The 18389-nt window shown below is 32.9% G+C and overlaps 4 protein-coding genes across 4 annotated transcripts; 1 reads left to right on the top strand and 3 right to left on the bottom strand.

Moving 5' to 3' along the window:
* Positions 1–1288: 1288 nt before the first annotated feature.
* Positions 1289–2297, bottom strand: LOC140893207 (oil body-associated protein 2C). The gene is made up of 4 exons (XM_073302269.1): positions 2027–2297; positions 1855–1937; positions 1654–1768; positions 1289–1545 (listed from the first exon to the last, which is right to left on the bottom strand). The coding sequence occupies exons 1-4, from the start codon at positions 2295–2297 to the stop codon at positions 1289–1291; spliced, it is 726 nt and encodes a 241-aa protein (XP_073158370.1).
* A 1543-nt stretch (positions 2298–3840) lies between these two features.
* Positions 3841–5049, bottom strand: LOC140890331 (uncharacterized). The gene is made up of 2 exons (XM_073298090.1): positions 4494–5049; positions 3841–4406 (listed from the first exon to the last, which is right to left on the bottom strand). The coding sequence occupies exons 1-2, from the start codon at positions 5047–5049 to the stop codon at positions 3841–3843; spliced, it is 1122 nt and encodes a 373-aa protein (XP_073154191.1).
* Positions 5050–11563: 6514 nt separating this feature from the next.
* Positions 11564–13048, top strand: LOC140890330 (uncharacterized). The gene has a single exon (XM_073298089.1). The coding sequence runs from the start codon at positions 11564–11566 to the stop codon at positions 13046–13048; it is 1485 nt and encodes a 494-aa protein (XP_073154190.1).
* Positions 13049–16241: 3193 nt separating this feature from the next.
* On the bottom strand, positions 16242–17352 carry LOC140890329 (senescence-specific cysteine protease SAG39-like). Its single transcript, XM_073298087.1, has 2 exons — positions 16929–17352; positions 16242–16840 (listed from the first exon to the last, which is right to left on the bottom strand). The coding sequence occupies exons 1-2, from the start codon at positions 17350–17352 to the stop codon at positions 16242–16244; spliced, it is 1023 nt and encodes a 340-aa protein (XP_073154188.1).
* Positions 17353–18389: the final 1037 nt, after the last annotated feature.

The following is an 18389-nucleotide window of genomic DNA, read 5'->3' as shown; positions in this document are numbered from 1 at the left end:
AAACGATGCAGTGCAATTCAATTAGGGCAATTAAAGCGGTTCTCAAAAAAATTTGATCACCCCTTAGGACAACTATACTCCATGAGAAAAAAGAGAGGCAAAAAAAATTTATATAGGTACGTAGGAAGATATTGGACGAGTGCTACTTGATAATCAAGAAGATCACCAATTTCAAATCGACTACTTGAACATATATATATATGAACACATTATAAATTCGATGAAAAATGATTAGTTTTTTAATTATAAAGCAATTAATGATCTACTATTTTATTTTATGAAATATTTTGTTTACGATCTTATCAAATCTCTTACTATTATGAAATATTTTGTTAACTCTGTCAAATCTCTTACTATTGTATCCATATATGAAGAAGGTTATAATATTACTTTACCATGTTTACTTCTATTGGAGGCGATGTAATGAGATTCAAAGCCCTTTGTGCTCTACCTCTGGAATATGTGTGGATCCTTACTATTTTTTTCTTTTTTTAATGTTCTCAATTAAGTTTAAGTTTATTTTTATCGAATTATTATTTTTAGATAAATAAATGTATATGATCAATCAATGTATTAAAAGTACTAATTATATTATTCATAATAAATGAAACTATAAATTAATAACGATAAATAAAAAAATATAAATAAAAAAAATTGTTGGAGAAATTTATGATAATGAGAGAAGTTTTGAAAATGAATTGGGTTTTTCACTTTTTGACATAACAGTACGTAACGTAACACTACATAAGTTTTTATAATTGTTGATGCCCTTTTGAGTGATGTTATATTGTTATAGCCCATGCAAGATCGACTAATTAAGACCTTGATTAATTTACATTTATCAATTCTTACATATTATAGATACTTGTCGTTCGAACTTTGTCAGATCGGACAGGACAGCTTCTTGTTATCGACTTTGATGCTTAGACCGATCGACTTATATATCTGATATTTTGATTGATGTTTCTTTGCTCGGAATTCAGTCTGCCCGTTCTTAATTTTAACTCCAAATTTTATTCTTCCATTCATTTCTCAAACATTTTGCACCACATTCTCTCCGTAAAATTTCAAGAAAACGAGCTAGAGCAAAATACCTAGCTATATATAAACCCCATCATATCATATGTATTAAATATTTAAATCAAAGCTAGAATATATGTACAGATACATTATACTTCATTACTTGCGATGATGATTTACACCACCAAAAAAAAAAAAAGAGAGTAATATTAGCTCAAAACAGATTCATCAGGGGAACAGCTAATTTTGTATTTTGATATGGATTTTTTCAAGGGAAAGGAGCCGTTTTGTTCATCTCGGTGGTCTCCACATCAATGGCAAAACCCTTTCCATGCTGCTTCCAATAGTCTGCCTGAGGATTTATCCATTCCGGTTCCGCCATCTCCACCCTCGACTTCATCAGATCATCTCTCGATATGTTGTATTTGGCATCTCTCTTTGCCACTAATTCCGGTTTTATCATCCCCTCCTTCACTGCTTGAGGGGACATCATCAGTGCCGGCAGACCCATCGGAAGCTTATCACCTGCATGCAATATATATATATATTGACCAATATTAATCCGGCCACACTTAATTATCTTTTATGTACGTTAGTCTTTTTTTATTTTTATTCGATTTTAATATAAATTACCCCGGTCAGTCTGCCAAGTGCACCAGAATTTGCCGTATGTCTTGGCAAGATTTTGAAGTTCTTGATTCATCATCATCTCTGGAACACGCGGATTGACCCAAAGTCCTGATTTTATCTGCTAGCTTAATTCATGCAAAATACATGATCGGTACGGTATGAAAAAATCAAGCTGAAATTTACAATTTAATTATATAATTTGACCTCGTACGCATGGGAATGCCAAAGTTTCTGCTCGTCAGGAGATAAAGTTTCGAAAATCTTATCGGATATTATGTACTCCACTCCTGGCATGCACCAACGAACCATGCACGAAATTATAAATCAGAAGCTAGAGAACAAATTGAATATATAATTAAATTAAATGAATGAGAACCAATGAGGCGAGCGTTGGATTGATGAGAGTCATAAACAGCACACTGGAGGAAATCCTGGTTGGTTCGCGTGACATAATGGTGAGTCTCGATCTGGCGAGTCAAGTCATGGCCATACAGAGCGAAAGTGCATACGTGCTGATTCATGTGATTGATGGGCTTTAATGACTGCAACATTTGAGCCCCTTTGTCCAGCATGTGTTGCTCCATGCTCATCGGCTTCCCCGGTGGTATTTGCTCCCCCGCCCCCACAGTTCCATCAGTTGCAGCCATGGTGCATGTGCTAATTTAGCTTTTGTTTAATTGCTACGTACGGTACTTTCAATGGTGTGAATTGGACTTAATTTGTGGTGATAAAGTAATTAAGGAGGAGGAATTTGGTGATGACGGGTGGGCATGCAGGAGTTTCGAGGTGGCTAAGAATGGAGGGTAACACATGGATTATATATATAATATAATATATGTTGTCTGCATTCGCGGGGGACACGTTAGACGGCTAGAACTCCCGAGATTATATATATATATGCGAGAAAATACCTTTTTCATGTTACATGATAATTCAATTTATATCGGAGTAGTTTATCATCCGAGTAGTTTATCTGATGTCAGGATTTTCAAGATAATAAAATATTATATGAGACGGTTTTAAAAGTTATTTTATTTAGATGGGTTTCTTATATGAGTTATTTATTAAAAGTATTACATTTTATACGAAAAATATTATTTATTATTATAAATATAGGTTAGGTTGATCGTCTCACGGATTAGATCGTCTCAAAGTAAAATAAGTGATTTTCATGAATATTAAAAGTGTTTTTATAATTTAAAATTTTAAAAAATATGAAATAACTAAAAGCTAGATTAAAAAAATTTCCGGTAAATTTCGGAATGTTTTAATTTTTAAAATCGAGTCATCCGGGTTAATATAAAATTAATCCATAATTTTATAAAATTAATATATATATAATTTTTTAAAAAAACAAAAAAAAAATTCTTTCTCCAACCAAACGGGTGGGTTCCAGGTGTAGTGTGGAAAGATTTTATTTTATTTCTTTTATATAAACTAAAAGCGTTAATACGAAGTTTTAAGTTGTTCCGCTTTAAACAAGAATAATTTTTTTTTTTTTGATTTTTTAGTAATATTTTTATTATCTCTTACTATTAAATAGACTAAATAAATATATATATATATATATCTATATCTACATATCTTAAAGCGTAAAGAATGCAAAACGGGCCAGTTTCCTCCCAGTTCCAGGTAAATAAAAAACCACGCGTCAACCCGTCAATTACCATTGTCCAAAAGAAACAACACGTCGAAGGATTAGTGGTAAGGGAGTCGGTGATTACCACTTCTCTCGTTCTTCGCTTTGGAGCATGTACAAGGATGTGAGAAAGTTGGTGTGGTCAAGTTGATAACTTGATCGCATGATGATGTCAGCGTTGATGACTTCATTGCATGTTTGTACAGTGGTATGGTGATGTTGTAGTAGTGATGTTGAAATATTATTTTTTAATCTATTAAACAATGATTTTAAAACATAATAAAAATACAATTAACAAATTAAAAATATACATAATTAAATTTAATAATTACATAATAAAAATGCACATAAATATAAAAAATTAAAAAACATTGTTTAAAAATACCGATAAAAAAAAATTTAAATCACAAAATATTCCAAACTAAAAAGCACACAAGAAAAAAGGTACATCAGTTAAAATTAAGCACAAAATATTCCAAACTAAAAAGCACATAAAAAAAAAGGTACATCAATTAAAATTAACACAAGTAAATAAAAGTGGACAAGTTCCACTATGCATCCCCATGTAAATTCCAAATATGTTCGATCAGGTCTTTTTGAAGATTGTGGTGCAATTCTCGGTTTCGAATACTGACACGTCGTTTTAAAAAGACGTTGAACTTTACAGTAGGATCTCTTGAAGGGACAACGTTTGGTGACACATGTTCATCATCTCTAGTTGGAAAATCGTGATCTTCGAGTATATCCTCCCTTCCGTCCTCCACAATCATGTTATGTAGAATGATATATGTTTTCATTATATAATCTAGATCAATTGGATCCCACAAGCGAGATGAACCTCTCACTATATGCCAGCGTGCTTGGAGTACACCAAAGGCTCGCTCAACATCTTTTCTCACCCCCTCTTGATATCGTGCAAAAATCCTATGTTTTTGCGAGAGGGGTCGAGGGATAGTTTTGACAAAGGCGGCCCAAGATGGATAAATACCGTCGGCGAAATAGTATCCCATGTTATATTCATTCCCGTTCACCTCAAATTGAACTGGAGGGGCTTCTCCCTTTGCAAGATTTAAGAACAAGTTGGACCTCTCCAGTACGTTGATGTCGTTGTTGCATCCTGATACGCCGAAATATGCATGCCAAATCCATAAATCTTTTGATGCAACCGCTTGTAGTATGATTGAAGGTTCTTTTTAATGTCCACTTTGATATTGCACTGCCCAAGCTGTCGGACAATTTTTCCAAGCCCAATGCATGCAATAAATGCTTCCAAGCATCCCGGGAAATCCTCTTCTAGCATTTTCAGCATTTAGCCGAGCAACGTCCTCAGATGTTGGTTGCCTCAAATATTGTTCAGAAAATATCTCATGCATCCCCCTGCAAAATATTTTCAAACACTCCAGTGCTGTCGATGCACCTATCCTCAAATATTCATCAACAGCATCGCCTGCAACATCATATGCAAACATCCGAACAGCAGCCATAACCTTTTGTAGTGATGACAACCCGAGTTTACCGGTTGCGTCCCTCCGTTGGACAAAATAAGGTACATTGGTCTGTAGAGCTTCCATAATTCTCAAAAACAAAGGTCTTCTCATACGGAATCGCCTTCGAAAATCATGCTCGTTGTAGACGGGACTGTCGGCGAAGTAATCTTTAAATAATCTTCGAGCCCCGGCAACACGTTCTCGATTTTTTGATTTCCGTTTGTAGCCACGTACGCGACTTGACTCCCCTGATTGAAGCGTACAAACGTTCATTATTAATTTCTGGGTTATTGAACGTGGTGGGGAGATAAAGTCGTCCATCATCGGATCATGTGACATAATTTCATCGTCTGATGATGAAGAACTCATGTATGCCATGAAAAATATCAAAGATTTAGTGTGTGAATATGTTTAAACAAAGTAGAGAATGTGTAAAATGAAATGAAAATGAGTATATTTATAGAAAATTTCATGGATTTTGAAAATTATGGCCGTTTGTACTTTTTTAGAATATTTTTAAAAAAATTCGAAATTTTTAAATTTTTTTTTTGAATTATTAATAATTTTTATAAAAAAAATCAGGCTGGAATTGATTTGGCCGTTGAAGACATCCCAGCCCTTTTTTTTTTTTTTGTTCCGTTTTTATTATTATTTTTTTTTAAATAAACGGGCCATATTTTTCTGGCCCTTTATTTATCAACGGCCAGAAATATTTGGCCGTTGATAAATTTTATTAATTGGTGGGCTCCGCGTTAAAAAAATAATAGAAAACCAATAATGGTGGGGCCCACATAAAAAAAATTAAAAAAAATAAAGAAGGGTGGGCTTGACCGCGCGGAGAGGCTCCGTGCGGGGCCCACCACTTGATCGCACGCGGATAACATCCGCGTGCGATTTCCTCGCCCCTTGGATGGGCGAGTGATGAGGGGGGCGATCAAGTTGGGCTGATCGCCCCGTTGGACATGCTCTTAAGAGCATGTACAAGGGGCGATCAAGTTGAGCGATCAAGCCCAACTTGATTGCCCCATTTAAATATTGCCCCCTCCAAGGGGCAATGATATTGCACGAGAAAACTTCCTCGTGCAATCAAGATTAACTCTCCGCGCGGTGAAGCCCACAAATCTTGTTTTTGTTTTTTTTTTTTAATTTTTTTTTCGCGCGGGCCCCATCAATCTTTTGTTTTTCTTTTTTTTTTTTAATTTTTTTTAAACATGGTAGGGAGTTGATCTATTATTTTAATTTATAAAAATGATTTTAATTAAAAATAAATTGTTAAAAAAATCAAAAAATTTAAGAATAATTAATAAAAAAATTTAAAAAGGTCAATGACTATATTTTTCAAAATCAATGAAATTTTATTTTTAGTGTCAAGTTTAATTCATGTGTTTTTTTTTTCATGTTTGTTTTTTATTTTGGAATATTATGTTTGATTTTAAAATTATTTTTTTTTATTTTTTAAAAAATATTATTTTTTATTTCTTATATTTATGTACATTTTTTTAATGTAGTTTTTAAATTTAATTATGTTTATTTTTAATTTGTTATATTTATGTGTATTTTTATTATGTTTGAAAAGCATTATTTAAATGATTAAAAAATTATTATTTCAACATCACCACTACAACATCAACACACCATTGTAGGAACAAACAATGAAGTTATCAACGCTGACATCATCATGCGATCAAGTTATCAACTTGACCACATCAACTTCCTCACATCCTTGTACATGCTCTAAACTGTCTGGGCCTCCTCCGTCTCGCTTAGATCTGTTCTTCAGAGTGTTTGGTTCTCGATTCCGTTGGTTTTGCTCCTTTGGTTTGTTCTTCACTTCTGGTTATTCCTCACAGCTTCTTGAACAAGATACGATACCGTCGACTTCGATCCTTCTTCTATCGGGTTGGCTCTCTTTTTTTTGTTTTTGTTTTTGTTTTGGGTATTTTCTTTCCGTTTTTTCCAGAAAAAATTGAAATAGGTTTTAATGGAATACAGCTGCAAACCCACATCCTTTGTACCGCTAAAATCTGGTCTTCAGAGCTTCGTTTGGGTTAGTTCTCTTCTCTGGTCCTACATCTTTGTTTTGAATTTTGTACTTCTCTGAGTAATGTAATTCACACAAAATTAAAATCGTTTTTTGAAACTTATGAAATGATTGGAATTGTCCCGAGTAATTTATTTCTCTTCGGGAAATATTTGGATGTAGATGCCAAAACTCAGATCTTTGTCTTGAAATTTGATTTTAACATGAGGGTAACGGTCAACAGCAGCTCTAAAAGGCTGAATATTTTCATGGTGAAGTAAATTGTCTTTTAAGTTGTTGAAAAAAGTGGACTGTGTGAGTTTCTTGGAAGCAAAGAACACAAACCGGATGATTTGTGCATTAATAAACGGTTTAGACTAGGATGCGGATTCAGGAGCTTAGCTGGAGCATCGAGTTACAAAATTTATATATTCAGAAAATTATTCAAGTTGTTTTTGCCTTTTAAATTTGGGTTCCCCCCACCCCCCCCTCCCCTCAACTCCGTTATATCCACCTAAGTTTTGAACCATAGTCTTCATCTGTCAAGACTAAGATAAACATGTTGTTGCTTGCCAGATATATTTATTTTTTAACATTTTCTTTGATGGTTTAGGATTCGTTTTGAATATTTGTATGATATGCAAACAACAGTTAAAATAATTAGTTTCTCAAAATCTAATCTGTAATTTTTTAATTTTAATGAGTGATTGATGAGTATGCAGATTGATAGCTTGTATTGATCGTTACTGATTGATATCTATGTTTTTTTATCATTAACATGTACAAGGATATGAGGAAGTTGATGTGGTCAAGTTGATAACTTGATCGCATGATGATGTCAGCGTTGATAACTTCATTGTTTGTTCCTACAATGGTGTGTTGATGTTGTAGTGGTGATGTTGAAATAATAATTTTTTAAACAATTAAATAATGTTTTTCAAACATAATAAAAATACACATAAATATAACAAATTAAAAATAAACATAATTAAATTTAAAAACTACATTAAAAAAATGTACATAAAAATAAGAAATAAAAAATAATATTTTTTAAAAAAATAAAAAAAATAATTTTAAAACCATACATAATATTCCAAAATAAAAAAAAACATGAAAAAAAAACACATGAATTAAACTTGACACTAAAAATAAAATTTCATTGATTTTGAAAAATATAGTCATTGACCTTTTTAAATTTTTTTATTAATTATTCTTAAATTTTTTGATTTTTGTAACAATTTATTTTTAATTAAAATAATTTTTATAAATTAAAATAATAGATCAACTCCCTACCATGTTTAAAAAAAAATTAAAAAAAAAAAAAGAAAAACAAAATATTGGTGGGGCCCGCGCGAAAAAAAAAAAGAAAAACAAGATTTGTGGGCTTCACCGTGCGGAGACTCTCTGCGCGGGGCCCACAATCTTGATTGCACGAGGAAGTTTCCTCGTGCAATATCATTGCCCCTTGGAGGGGGCAATATTTAAATGGGGCAAGCAAGTTGGGCTTGATCGCTCAACTTGATCGTCCCTTGTACATGCTCTTAGACAAAGACATTCTGAATAGTACTGTGCCATGTATGACATTTGTGGAACTCGTAGTGATGGTAAAGTTCTGAAGTGCCCTTTTGTTTCTCCATCTGTCAAGGTATAATATTTGCCAGTCTGTTAAACTGATTTTATTGTAACAATATATGCATGTTTTTTTTTGAGTTCTCTGCTCAACTTTAATAAGTAACTTAGCTTTGTATCACAAACTCACAGTGTGTTGTTCCATAGGTTCGAACAAGATTAAACTTACGAATATGTAGGTTACACTGCTTTATCCTTTAGCTTTTTGTTTACCTGTAAAAAATACTTAGCTACTAAACTTAGTTCTATAACATAGTGTGTTTTATACAGTTGTTTTGGACAAAATTAAACTTGCGAATATTTGGGCTTCACTATTTTACATTGTTTAATAGTTGAAATTGGCGATAATGTCACAAAATGGAAAAGAACATGTCTTAGATGTTAATAAGCCAATGAAATCTGAAAAAAGGAAATATGTGTGGTTAGAAGACCGTAGAGTAGCAAAAAATACTCGACGAAGAGAACAAAGGCAACTGACAAACCTAAATACCATTGGCACTGAAAATATTGAGGCTGATCCATTAAGATATATAGTAAGCAGTCCAGATCTATTGCCTGATGTGCCAAATTGTAAATTTTGTGATGCCGACAGAAATGCCTTCTGAGTTAGTCCAACTATATCTTGGGAATAGTCAAGATGCTAAAGAATTCAATAATTGTGTTCGTAGTTACAATAACATGTTTGCATTCACATCAATGGGCGTACATTGTGACAAATCTTTAGCTACAAGAAATGTTGGAATTTATACATTTCGTGTACAAGGTCAAGTTTATCATTTCATGGATCAATTAATACCATCAAATAATGAAAAACCTAAAAAATCTGCAATTATATTTTTTTGACACTGAACATGAGCTCTTGAATCGGATGTGTATTAGTTCAAAATTTAAGGAAACTTTGTAGATAAAATAATTCATGTTTTAACAATAAATCCATATGAAAATTTTTTCCGGAGTCTTAATAGTATTCATAACCTTAACGAATATAAAATTTCTCTACAAGCTGATCCTATCATTGACCAACGCGTCTTTAACAAGCCTAATGTGTCTCAAATTGCCGGAATATGGCTAGAAACGAATGAAGACGAACAATATACAAGTCAACACATACAAGTATATCCAAAATACAGCCACCCTCAGATAATTAAATACTATTTTGCTTGTTATGATCCTATGAAATATCCTCTTATATTTTCAAATGGAGAATCTGGCTGGCATCGAAAAATTAAAAAATTAGGTCAAGGACAAAAAAGAATAACTCCTACTCCAACATGTGGTGGTGAAACCATCTATGATATCCGAAATTCCACAAATGCAAATGACTTCATACACACTGAAGGTTTTGATAAGAGAAAGACCCAAAGGTTAACGGTGTCATGTCGTGAGTATTATTGTTATAAGCTGCAAATAAGAGATAATGACAGATCTTTCTTACTACATACTGGTAGACTTTTGCAACAATATATAGTAGATATGTACATTAAAATCAAAACATCGAGGTTAGACTTTTTCAGAACTAAGGACATGCAAAATCGTTTGTGGAACGAAGTATATCATGGTTTACTAGATAGTATTAAACAAGGGTGTGAAATGGGTAATGATGTTGGAAAACGCATAATATTACCTTCGTCATTCATTGGAGGACCTAGAGATATGTGTAAAAGGTATATGGATGCTATAACTTTAGTTCAACGTTATGGAAAGCCTGATATTTTTTTAACAATAACATTAAATCCAAATTGGCCAGAAATTAAAGCCTTGTGTCTACCTTCTGATGAAGTACAAAATAGACCTGATTTAATTGCTAGAATATTTCGTGCGAAGCTCCAAGTTTTAAAAAATGAATTGTTCAAGAATGACATTTTTGGTCACGTTGTTGCTTATACTTATGTAATAGAATTCCAAAAAAGAGGTTTACCACACGCTCATTTCTTGCTTATTTTGAACCAGACATCAAAAATGTTTTACCCTGAAGCATTTGACAGAATTGTTTGTGCTGAATTACCTGGTCAACATACTGATCCATATTTATTTTCATTAGTAGTTAAACATATGATGCATGGACCTTGTGGCTTACTTAATCCAACATGCTCTTGTATGAAAAAGGGTTCCTGTAAATTTAATTACCCTAGAGAATTCTCAGAAAATACTAAATATGAAACAAACTCATATCCAATATATCGGCGTCGAAACAACAATCATGTTGTTACTATTAGGAGTTCACAGCTTGACAATCGGTGGGTAGTGCCTTATAATCAATATCTTCTGGCTAAATTTAACTGTCACATTAATGTTGAAATATGTTCAACCATTCAAGCTATAAAATATATATATAAATATATTTATAAAGGACATGACAAGATTTTGTATACATTAGTTGCAGATGAAATAAACCTCGTACTTGATGAAATTAAAAATTTCTAATGTGCAAGATGGATTTCACCTCCAGAAGCAATTTGGCGAATTTTTCAATTTGATCTTAACCATGTGCATCCATCTGTAATATGATTACCAATTCATTTAGAGAATGAACAATTAGTAACTTTTCTTGCTAATCAATCATTATATAGCATTGCTAATAACCCTACAATTAAAAAAACTACGCTTACACAATTTTTCTACATGAACAAATACAATGAATATGCTAAAAAACTGAACTGCTTATATGTCGAATTTCCTGAACACTTTACCTGGCACAATGACTCAAAAGAATAAGAACCACGTCAAAAACATCAAGTAATAGGTCGAATTTTTAGTTTCCACCCATCAAACGGCAAAAAGTTTTATCTCAAATTGTTGTTAATGCATGTTAGAAAACCAACTTCCTTCAGAGACTTGAGAACAATCCATGAAAAATATTTTAATACATTTAGAGAAGCTGCACAAACGTTAAGATTAATGGAAGATGATAATACTATTGATATGTGTATTCAAGAAGCCGCTGCTTACCTAATGCCTGCTGCTTTACGACAATTATTCGCAACCGTCCTTGTTTACTGTAATCCTAAGAATCCTGAACAGTTGTGGTTAAAGTATGAAAATTTTTTATCACAAGATTTTGAACTGGATACAACTCTTACTCCTCCTGTAATTAGACGTTAAGTTTTAAACAATATTATTGCTTATTATATTTATTCGATGGGAAAAAAATTGGAGGACTTCATCTTCATAAACGATGATGTAATTATAAGTTCTCATGACAGTTTAACAAAAGAATTACAAACTGAACGGAATGTAATTATATCTAACGAAGATCTTTTAGCCTTTGAGCAGTTAAATGAAGAACAAAAATTTGCTTACGATCGAATATTATATCATGTTAACAATAATTTTCCACATGTATTCTTCATCGATGGTCTTGGAGGTACTGGAAAAATGTTTTTATATAAAGCGCTTCTTGCTACAATTCGCTCAGCCGCTCATATAGTGCTTGCTACAGCCACTTCAGGAGTGGCAGCATCCTTACTTCCAGGAGGATGCACTTCACATTCAAGATTTAAAATTCCTTTAGATGAAAATGATCCCAAACCTTGTAGCATCAGTAAACAAAGCACATTAGCTCATCTAATAAAGTTAGCAAAATTAATTATTTGGGATGAAGCCACAATGGCTAAACGTAGTATTATAGAAAAATTGGACGAAATGTTGAGAGACATAATGGATTCAGACATAATATTTGGTGGTAAAATCATTGTATTTGGTGGAGATTTTCGACAAACATTTCCCGTAATTCTCAAAGGTACCAAAGATGATATTATAGATTCTTCGATTGTCATGTCACCTTTATGGAACCAATTTGATAAAATAAACCTTAAGAAAAATATGCGAGCATTACTTGATCCTAATTTTTTGACTTACTTGCTCAAAATTGGTGATGGAGTTGAGAATACTAATGAAAAAGATGAAATTCAAATACCTCCTACAGCAAACATTCCATTTATAGATGACATAACATCTTTAAATACTTTAGTAGACATGGTATTTCCAAATATTGATGATTGCAATTTATATTTCTCTTTATTTGTTAATCGAGCCATACTCACCACAAGGAATGATTTTGTTCACGAAATAAATGATGTCCTAATTAATAGATTTCCTGGCGAAGAGACTACATATTTTAGTTGTGATGAAAACACAAGTAGTTGTGTTATACCAGACCAAGAAGAATTGTTTCACTGTTTAACTCCTCAAGGACTTCGTCCTCATAAACTAACTTTGAAAATAAATGCACCAATCATATTGCTAAGAAATATTAATCCAACCGAAGGACTTTGTAATGGTACGCATCTTCTTTGCAAAGGTTTTAGTTCGAATATTATTTACGCTGAAATTTCGGTTGGCGTCCATGCAAGAAAGCCTGTATTTATTCCTCGTATAACATTAGAAGCTCCATATGATCATTTTTCATCTATTCCATTTAAAAAAAAACAATTTTCAGTACGATTATGTTATGCGATGACAATTAACAAAGCGCAATGTCAAACTTTAGATTTTGTTGGTGTATATTTAAAAGAACCTGTCTTCTCACATGGTCAACTTTATGTTGCATTATCAAGAGCGAAAAGTCTAGATCAATTAAAAGTGCTTATTAGACCATCAACACCATTAATCCAAAGTACTTGATATACAAAGAATGTTGTATATCATGATGTTCTAAAGGCCTCAAGTACTGATTAATATACAGGTAAATCCTTATCTTATTATCTTTTCATTTATTATATTTCTACTTTTTAAATTCTATTAAATAGTTTGCATACTTTGTTGTCATATTTGAGCTGTAGAATGGGTCAATTTCTTGCCCGTTGCCGGTAACCAAAAAAACACGCCTCTTGTGCTTCTCACTCCACGACTGCTGTGAAAAACACGCATCAAAGGGAACGGGTTAGGGCAAGAGCTTATTACCTCTTCTCCCATTCTTCGCTTCTCATTTTTGCCCCATCTTCACACGCTTACAATTCCTTCAACTTTCGATCCTTTTGTGTGATGTTCCCCATAGACACTTTCCATAAATCTATCCATACATCCAATTCTACTGATGAACTCTCTAAGATGATTGGATCAGAAGAAAGTTTACATAGAACTTTGTACCATTTGATGAGTGACAGAAGGTAAATGCCTTTAGGACTAAAAACCTCTTCAAACTTCGTTGCACCCAGTAGTCGCTTATACTTCTCGTACTTGCAATGCCGCCTCCTAGGATAAACGACTAAACAATTTTTGGCATACTGAATATTAAGCTCCAACAAATCCACCTTCACTGCAACCTCTTTCTTCAAGTGTTTTTTAAGCATGCACACTTCCATAATCTCGGTTAAATGTAATTATATTTGGCTATTTTCTTTCGTGCAAAATGTTTTTTGCAATATGTATATACAAACAATGTTTAGTTTCCTTCAAGATATTTTTTCCGATATGTATAAATATAACAATGTAATAAGTGATAACCATGATTTCGATTTACAGATATTAAATCTATTAACAACCCAACACCTGTCATGTTCATGCTGACTAATCTATAAACACTTAAATTGACAAATTACTAAAATAGTTTTGTTGCAATATAAATAATATATATATATATATATATATATATATATTTCAATAAAGCCTTATTTTCTTTTTAATACTTTCAAGTTTAACATTCTTACAATTATTTTCAACTATCTTTTAACTAAAAACCCGGGTGAACACCTCAAATATTGAGGTGCCCGTGCCTAATATATATATATATATGTATATATATATATAAGTAGAGTTGTGTGTTATTCATGGTAAAATCTCGCCAAAATTGACTTGCTAAAAATGGCAATTGATTTGCTAAAATCGAAAATAAAATTTAGATTAACCAAATCATACATATTTGAATTAGTAAATAAATGATATATATATATATATATATACAAAAAAATCTCATAAGTTTGTGATTCAATCAATAAATTTTGCTTTCCAAATCTTTGTTGTCCATATATATATATATATATATATATATATATATGTATGAGTTTTGTTATGCCATCCAACAACTATGTCCAAATCAATGCCAATCATGTACAAGTCAACTCACTTATTGTATTGGTCAAATCACTTATTGTACATGGTGGGCACGGAGTTGGGCATAGTTGTTGGGCAGCATAATAAAACTATATATATATATATATATATATATATATATTATCGGGTAGACATTATCTATATCTCTTTCTATCTCTTTTTATTTTATAAAGTATCACGTCACATAGAAAATTAGAAACTACTTTGTACGTTTGGTATGACCAATGGATTAAATCCATTAAAAACCCAAAAAAAAAAACTCTCACGCTGGGTGAGACCCATCACTTTGGTGTGGTCGAAAACAAATTAAAAAACCATCTCCTTTCTCTTCTTAGATTGTGGCTGACATGGAAAAAGAAAACTATGAACAACGATCGGTTTTTAGATTCCACTTCGGCAAACCCTCCTCTATTTGCTACAACCCCTTATTTTCAAATTACATCACGTTCTCAATTGAAGGCGCTAAACTCATACGACGACGGGATTGGAAAATCGACTACACCCTTCACGTTCCAAAGAACCTGGTACTTGACTTTCAAAAAATTGAAAATTTTCAGCTTCTTTTTGTGTGTATGTTGAATCTTTATGAATGCTTCAGGTAAAACTGTTGAAGCGTTGAAAGAAATCGGCTCTCATCTTGAGTGGTGGAATGAAGAATCGATACCAACGGTGGTTGCAGAATATAGATTGTTTGGTTTAATTCCCAGTGAGGAGAAGCTTTTTCTGAATTCCATTTCTCTATGTTTGGCAGACGCGTTTAAGTTAGGAAACAAGCAGACGGTGGCGAGGAAGGCATTTTGAGCAAGGATAGATTGGAGAATTACTTGGAGTTGTTAAGGAGATTAAAAGAAGTTTTTGATCACGGGGATGCTGAGGAAAGAGTTTTGGCATTGCTGATGTTTGGTTTCTGGGCTAATATTGCGAAAGATTGCGCAGATATAAGGTACATCGTGTTGTCCAGTGATGTTCTTGAGGTAAATGATTTACGTTTAAGCCCAGGAATTTGGAGTTCCAGTGCTCGAGTTGTTTCTACTATCCAAGCTTCAATATGCGGAATCTACTATCGAATTTAATGCTTCCAAGGGTTGCCCAACAGGGATAAATATTCTTCTAGAAAATAAGCAGAATTTTTTTTTATTTTTATTGAAGTTGACAATTTTTCTGCTGAAATTTTCATGTGGCTGTTGGGGTGTCTTCCTTGCGAAACTATGCATGGTATTTATAGTCCTAGAGAGGTAATCTGAAAATACTGTCATTCAAGGCCATTACAACCCTATTTTAATTTCATCATTAGTCTTAAAATGGTTGTTACTTGTGCTGTGACAGCCCTTCTAATGCCATCAATTGATACACAAAGGCTGATCCTATTTCAAATTTTTGAAATTTGTAGAGTTTCTGGATGCTTCAATTTTTTTATTTTTTCGAATTTATTGGGAATCCTGATTTGGTGTTGCTAAATTCCAATTGTTCAGTGCTTCTATGTGAGAAAAATTTTTGTGTCCTCAGAGAGCTACATTTCAATTTCTAAATGACAACTAAAACAGAAAAAATCTCGAAACACATTTTTTTTTCTTGATCAACAAGTTTTACATAAACATCCATCTGCACAAAACAAATGACACAGAATGAAGGTAAATTAATCTCGCCCTCAAGAAACCTCGTACGTAGAAGAATTCATATGAGCTTCAACAGTTATTCAAAGAGTCAAACACGAAGCTTGCTTATCATGGCAATCCCACACGTCATCAATATTCATCCCGGCTTGTTAACAAGAAACAGTGGGATAACAAGCTTGCATGGCAATCCCACACATCCCTTCCTTTGCCTCAACGTCTCTCGCAACTCTGACATATCCTGCCTCACCCCACTCTGAACCCCAATAATTCTTCACCAGCCAATATTTTGTCCCATTTTCAGTCTTCCCATATCCGACTGCGGTAACTCCATGATCCAAATTTGTCCCGCAATCGCTTGTGATCACGCCACTGGAGTAAAACTGGAAAGATTGTCCGCTTGCATCAATGGACACTGATACAGGTTGGTTTGCAACAGCTTTAAGTAATGAAGATTCGTCATTGACTGGCACGTTCTCGTACCCAGTAATCGTTGCTGCGCTTGATTCTTCCTTTTGGCTGTTGCAGGTGCCAGAGATTCCTTGATATGGGTAGTCGGATTCTGTGGTGAGGCCTATATTATTTACTATGAATTTGAATGCAGATTCCATAAAACCTCCGTGGCAGTCCTGATTGTCGTCTGTTCTATCGCAGTCCAAGAGTTCTTGTTCTGATAATGAGATCAGCTGTTTTGTTGAAATTTGGTTGATGCCTTCCATTGCTGCAACTGTTGAAAATGCCCAGCATGAACCTGCATGTATACACACAAAATCTTAAACTATTTTACAAACGTGAGATATAGACATAGTAATTTCAGATTTTTGTTGTTATTGTTTTACCACATTGGCCTTGATCCTTGACTCCAGTCACGGCTCCCTTTTCTCTCCAATCCATACTCTCAGGAACATCCTTTACACCTTCGTATCTAAAGGGTGTCGATGATTTCTTATGAGGTAACTTCTTGTATCCGTTACGAGTTGCCCGAAATTCTTCGTTTTGCAAGTCGGCAAATTCATTTACACGAAGCTTATATGTCCTAGTTCCTTCACTGTTTGAACGTTCGATAAACTCCACATTCTTCTTGAATATCTTGAATCGTTTGGCCTTTTCATGTGTGTCTTGGTAAACACGTCCATACTTGCGCATCCACAGCTCATGTCTCGCGGCCATATTGGTTTGGTCTAGACCGCTTCGACCTGCTGCTAGAGATGAACACATCCCAATAATTAACAACAATGTAATTGTGTCAAATTTCGAAGCCATTTGATGCTGAACTTTGAAATATGTATGGTTTTGTAGAATGAGAATGAATAGATATAGAAATCAAAACTAGTGTATTTATAGAGGTTAAATTGCTTGTTAAGAACGAGTCACAAGGAGATAGATTGACGAAAAGTTTGTTAAGATATGGACAAAGAATTATGAAGTTTTGGACAGAGAATTATCCATTGAATTATTTGTTTTCGGATTATGTATTAAAGATCACGCAGATCAAACATCAAACTCGGAGCTATGCCTTCATAGGAGGAAGAACATAACAAGTGGCAGAAAACAATCCTATGATATTTAATGCTTCAAAAATGTTCACGAGAACATTGTATTTTCTTTAAAAACAAAAAAATAAATAAAAATTTGCTAGTTGATCGCGATGACACAACCTACCCTTCCAATTCGTGAGTTTTCAAAACCCTTCCAATTCTTCAGTTTTGCTTTTTTACCTGTCATTTACGTGTATTTTATTTGCTCATACCTTTTTTTTCGCTGAACTTTGATTGCTCATCACTTCATGAATACATAGCTACTTTTTTAATAACAAGAATTATCAAAATAAATTTAACTTCAAAACATACAATGACATTTGAAAAATAATTGTTGTCATAAATAAATTATCTTCTTTTTTATTTTAATTTCCTACCAAATAGATGGGCACAGATATGGTTTTCAAATTATATATGAATTGCACATTCTTATATTTCTCAACTAAAACTTTATTTTGCAGTTTCATCTTTGTCAAAACTAATATATGGTTCCACTATCTTATCCATATAACAATATTTTTATATTAAACTCAAATTTTTAATTTAAATAAACTATTATATTTACATTAAAATTTAAAAATAAAACACATTTGATACGAAATTATGAATATAACTTTATAACTTAAAATATGGAGTATATTTAAAAATATATGTTGTTATAAAGCCATAAAAACGATATGTGTTTTTTGTTTTTTTACTTTGAATATTTTTAGTCTGAACATGTAATTTAAAAATTTTATTTTAAAAACACTAAAACATAGT

The sequence above is a fragment of the Henckelia pumila genome, chromosome 3, assembly GCF_033568475.1.
Source record: "Henckelia pumila isolate YLH828 chromosome 3, ASM3356847v2, whole genome shotgun sequence".
NCBI classification, from domain to species: Eukaryota; Viridiplantae; Streptophyta; class Magnoliopsida; order Lamiales; family Gesneriaceae; genus Henckelia; species Henckelia pumila.
This window is presented reverse-complemented; position numbering and strand designations above follow the sequence as displayed.

Bases quoted from the DNA above. Each gene is read 5' to 3' on its own strand.
- LOC140890329 (XM_073298087.1), bottom strand. From the start codon at position 17,352: ATGGCTTCGAAATTTGACACAATTACATTGTTGTTAATTATTGGGATG. The intron at 16,841-16,928 runs GTAAAACAATAA...GTATACATGCAG, and splicing joins CAAGGATCAAGGCCAATGTG to GTTCATGCTGGGCATTTTCA.
- LOC140890330 (XM_073298089.1), top strand. From the start codon at position 11,564: ATGGGAAAAAAATTGGAGGACTTCATCTTCATAAACGATGATGTAATT.
- LOC140893207 (XM_073302269.1), bottom strand. From the start codon at position 2,297: ATGGCTGCAACTGATGGAACTGTGGGGGCGGGGGAGCAAATACCACCG. The intron at 1,938-2,026 runs GTTCTCATTCAT...GGTGCATGCCAG, and splicing joins ATCCAACGCTCGCCTCATTG to GAGTGGAGTACATAATATCC. The intron at 1,546-1,653 runs GTAATTTATATT...TATTGCATGCAG, and splicing joins CACTTGGCAGACTGACCGGG to GTGATAAGCTTCCGATGGGT.
- LOC140890331 (XM_073298090.1), bottom strand. From the start codon at position 5,049: ATGAACGTTTGTACGCTTCAATCAGGGGAGTCAAGTCGCGTACGTGGC. The intron at 4,407-4,493 runs GTGGACATTAAA...TCGGCGTATCAG, and splicing joins TTGGGCAGTGCAATATCAAA to GATGCAACAACGACATCAAC.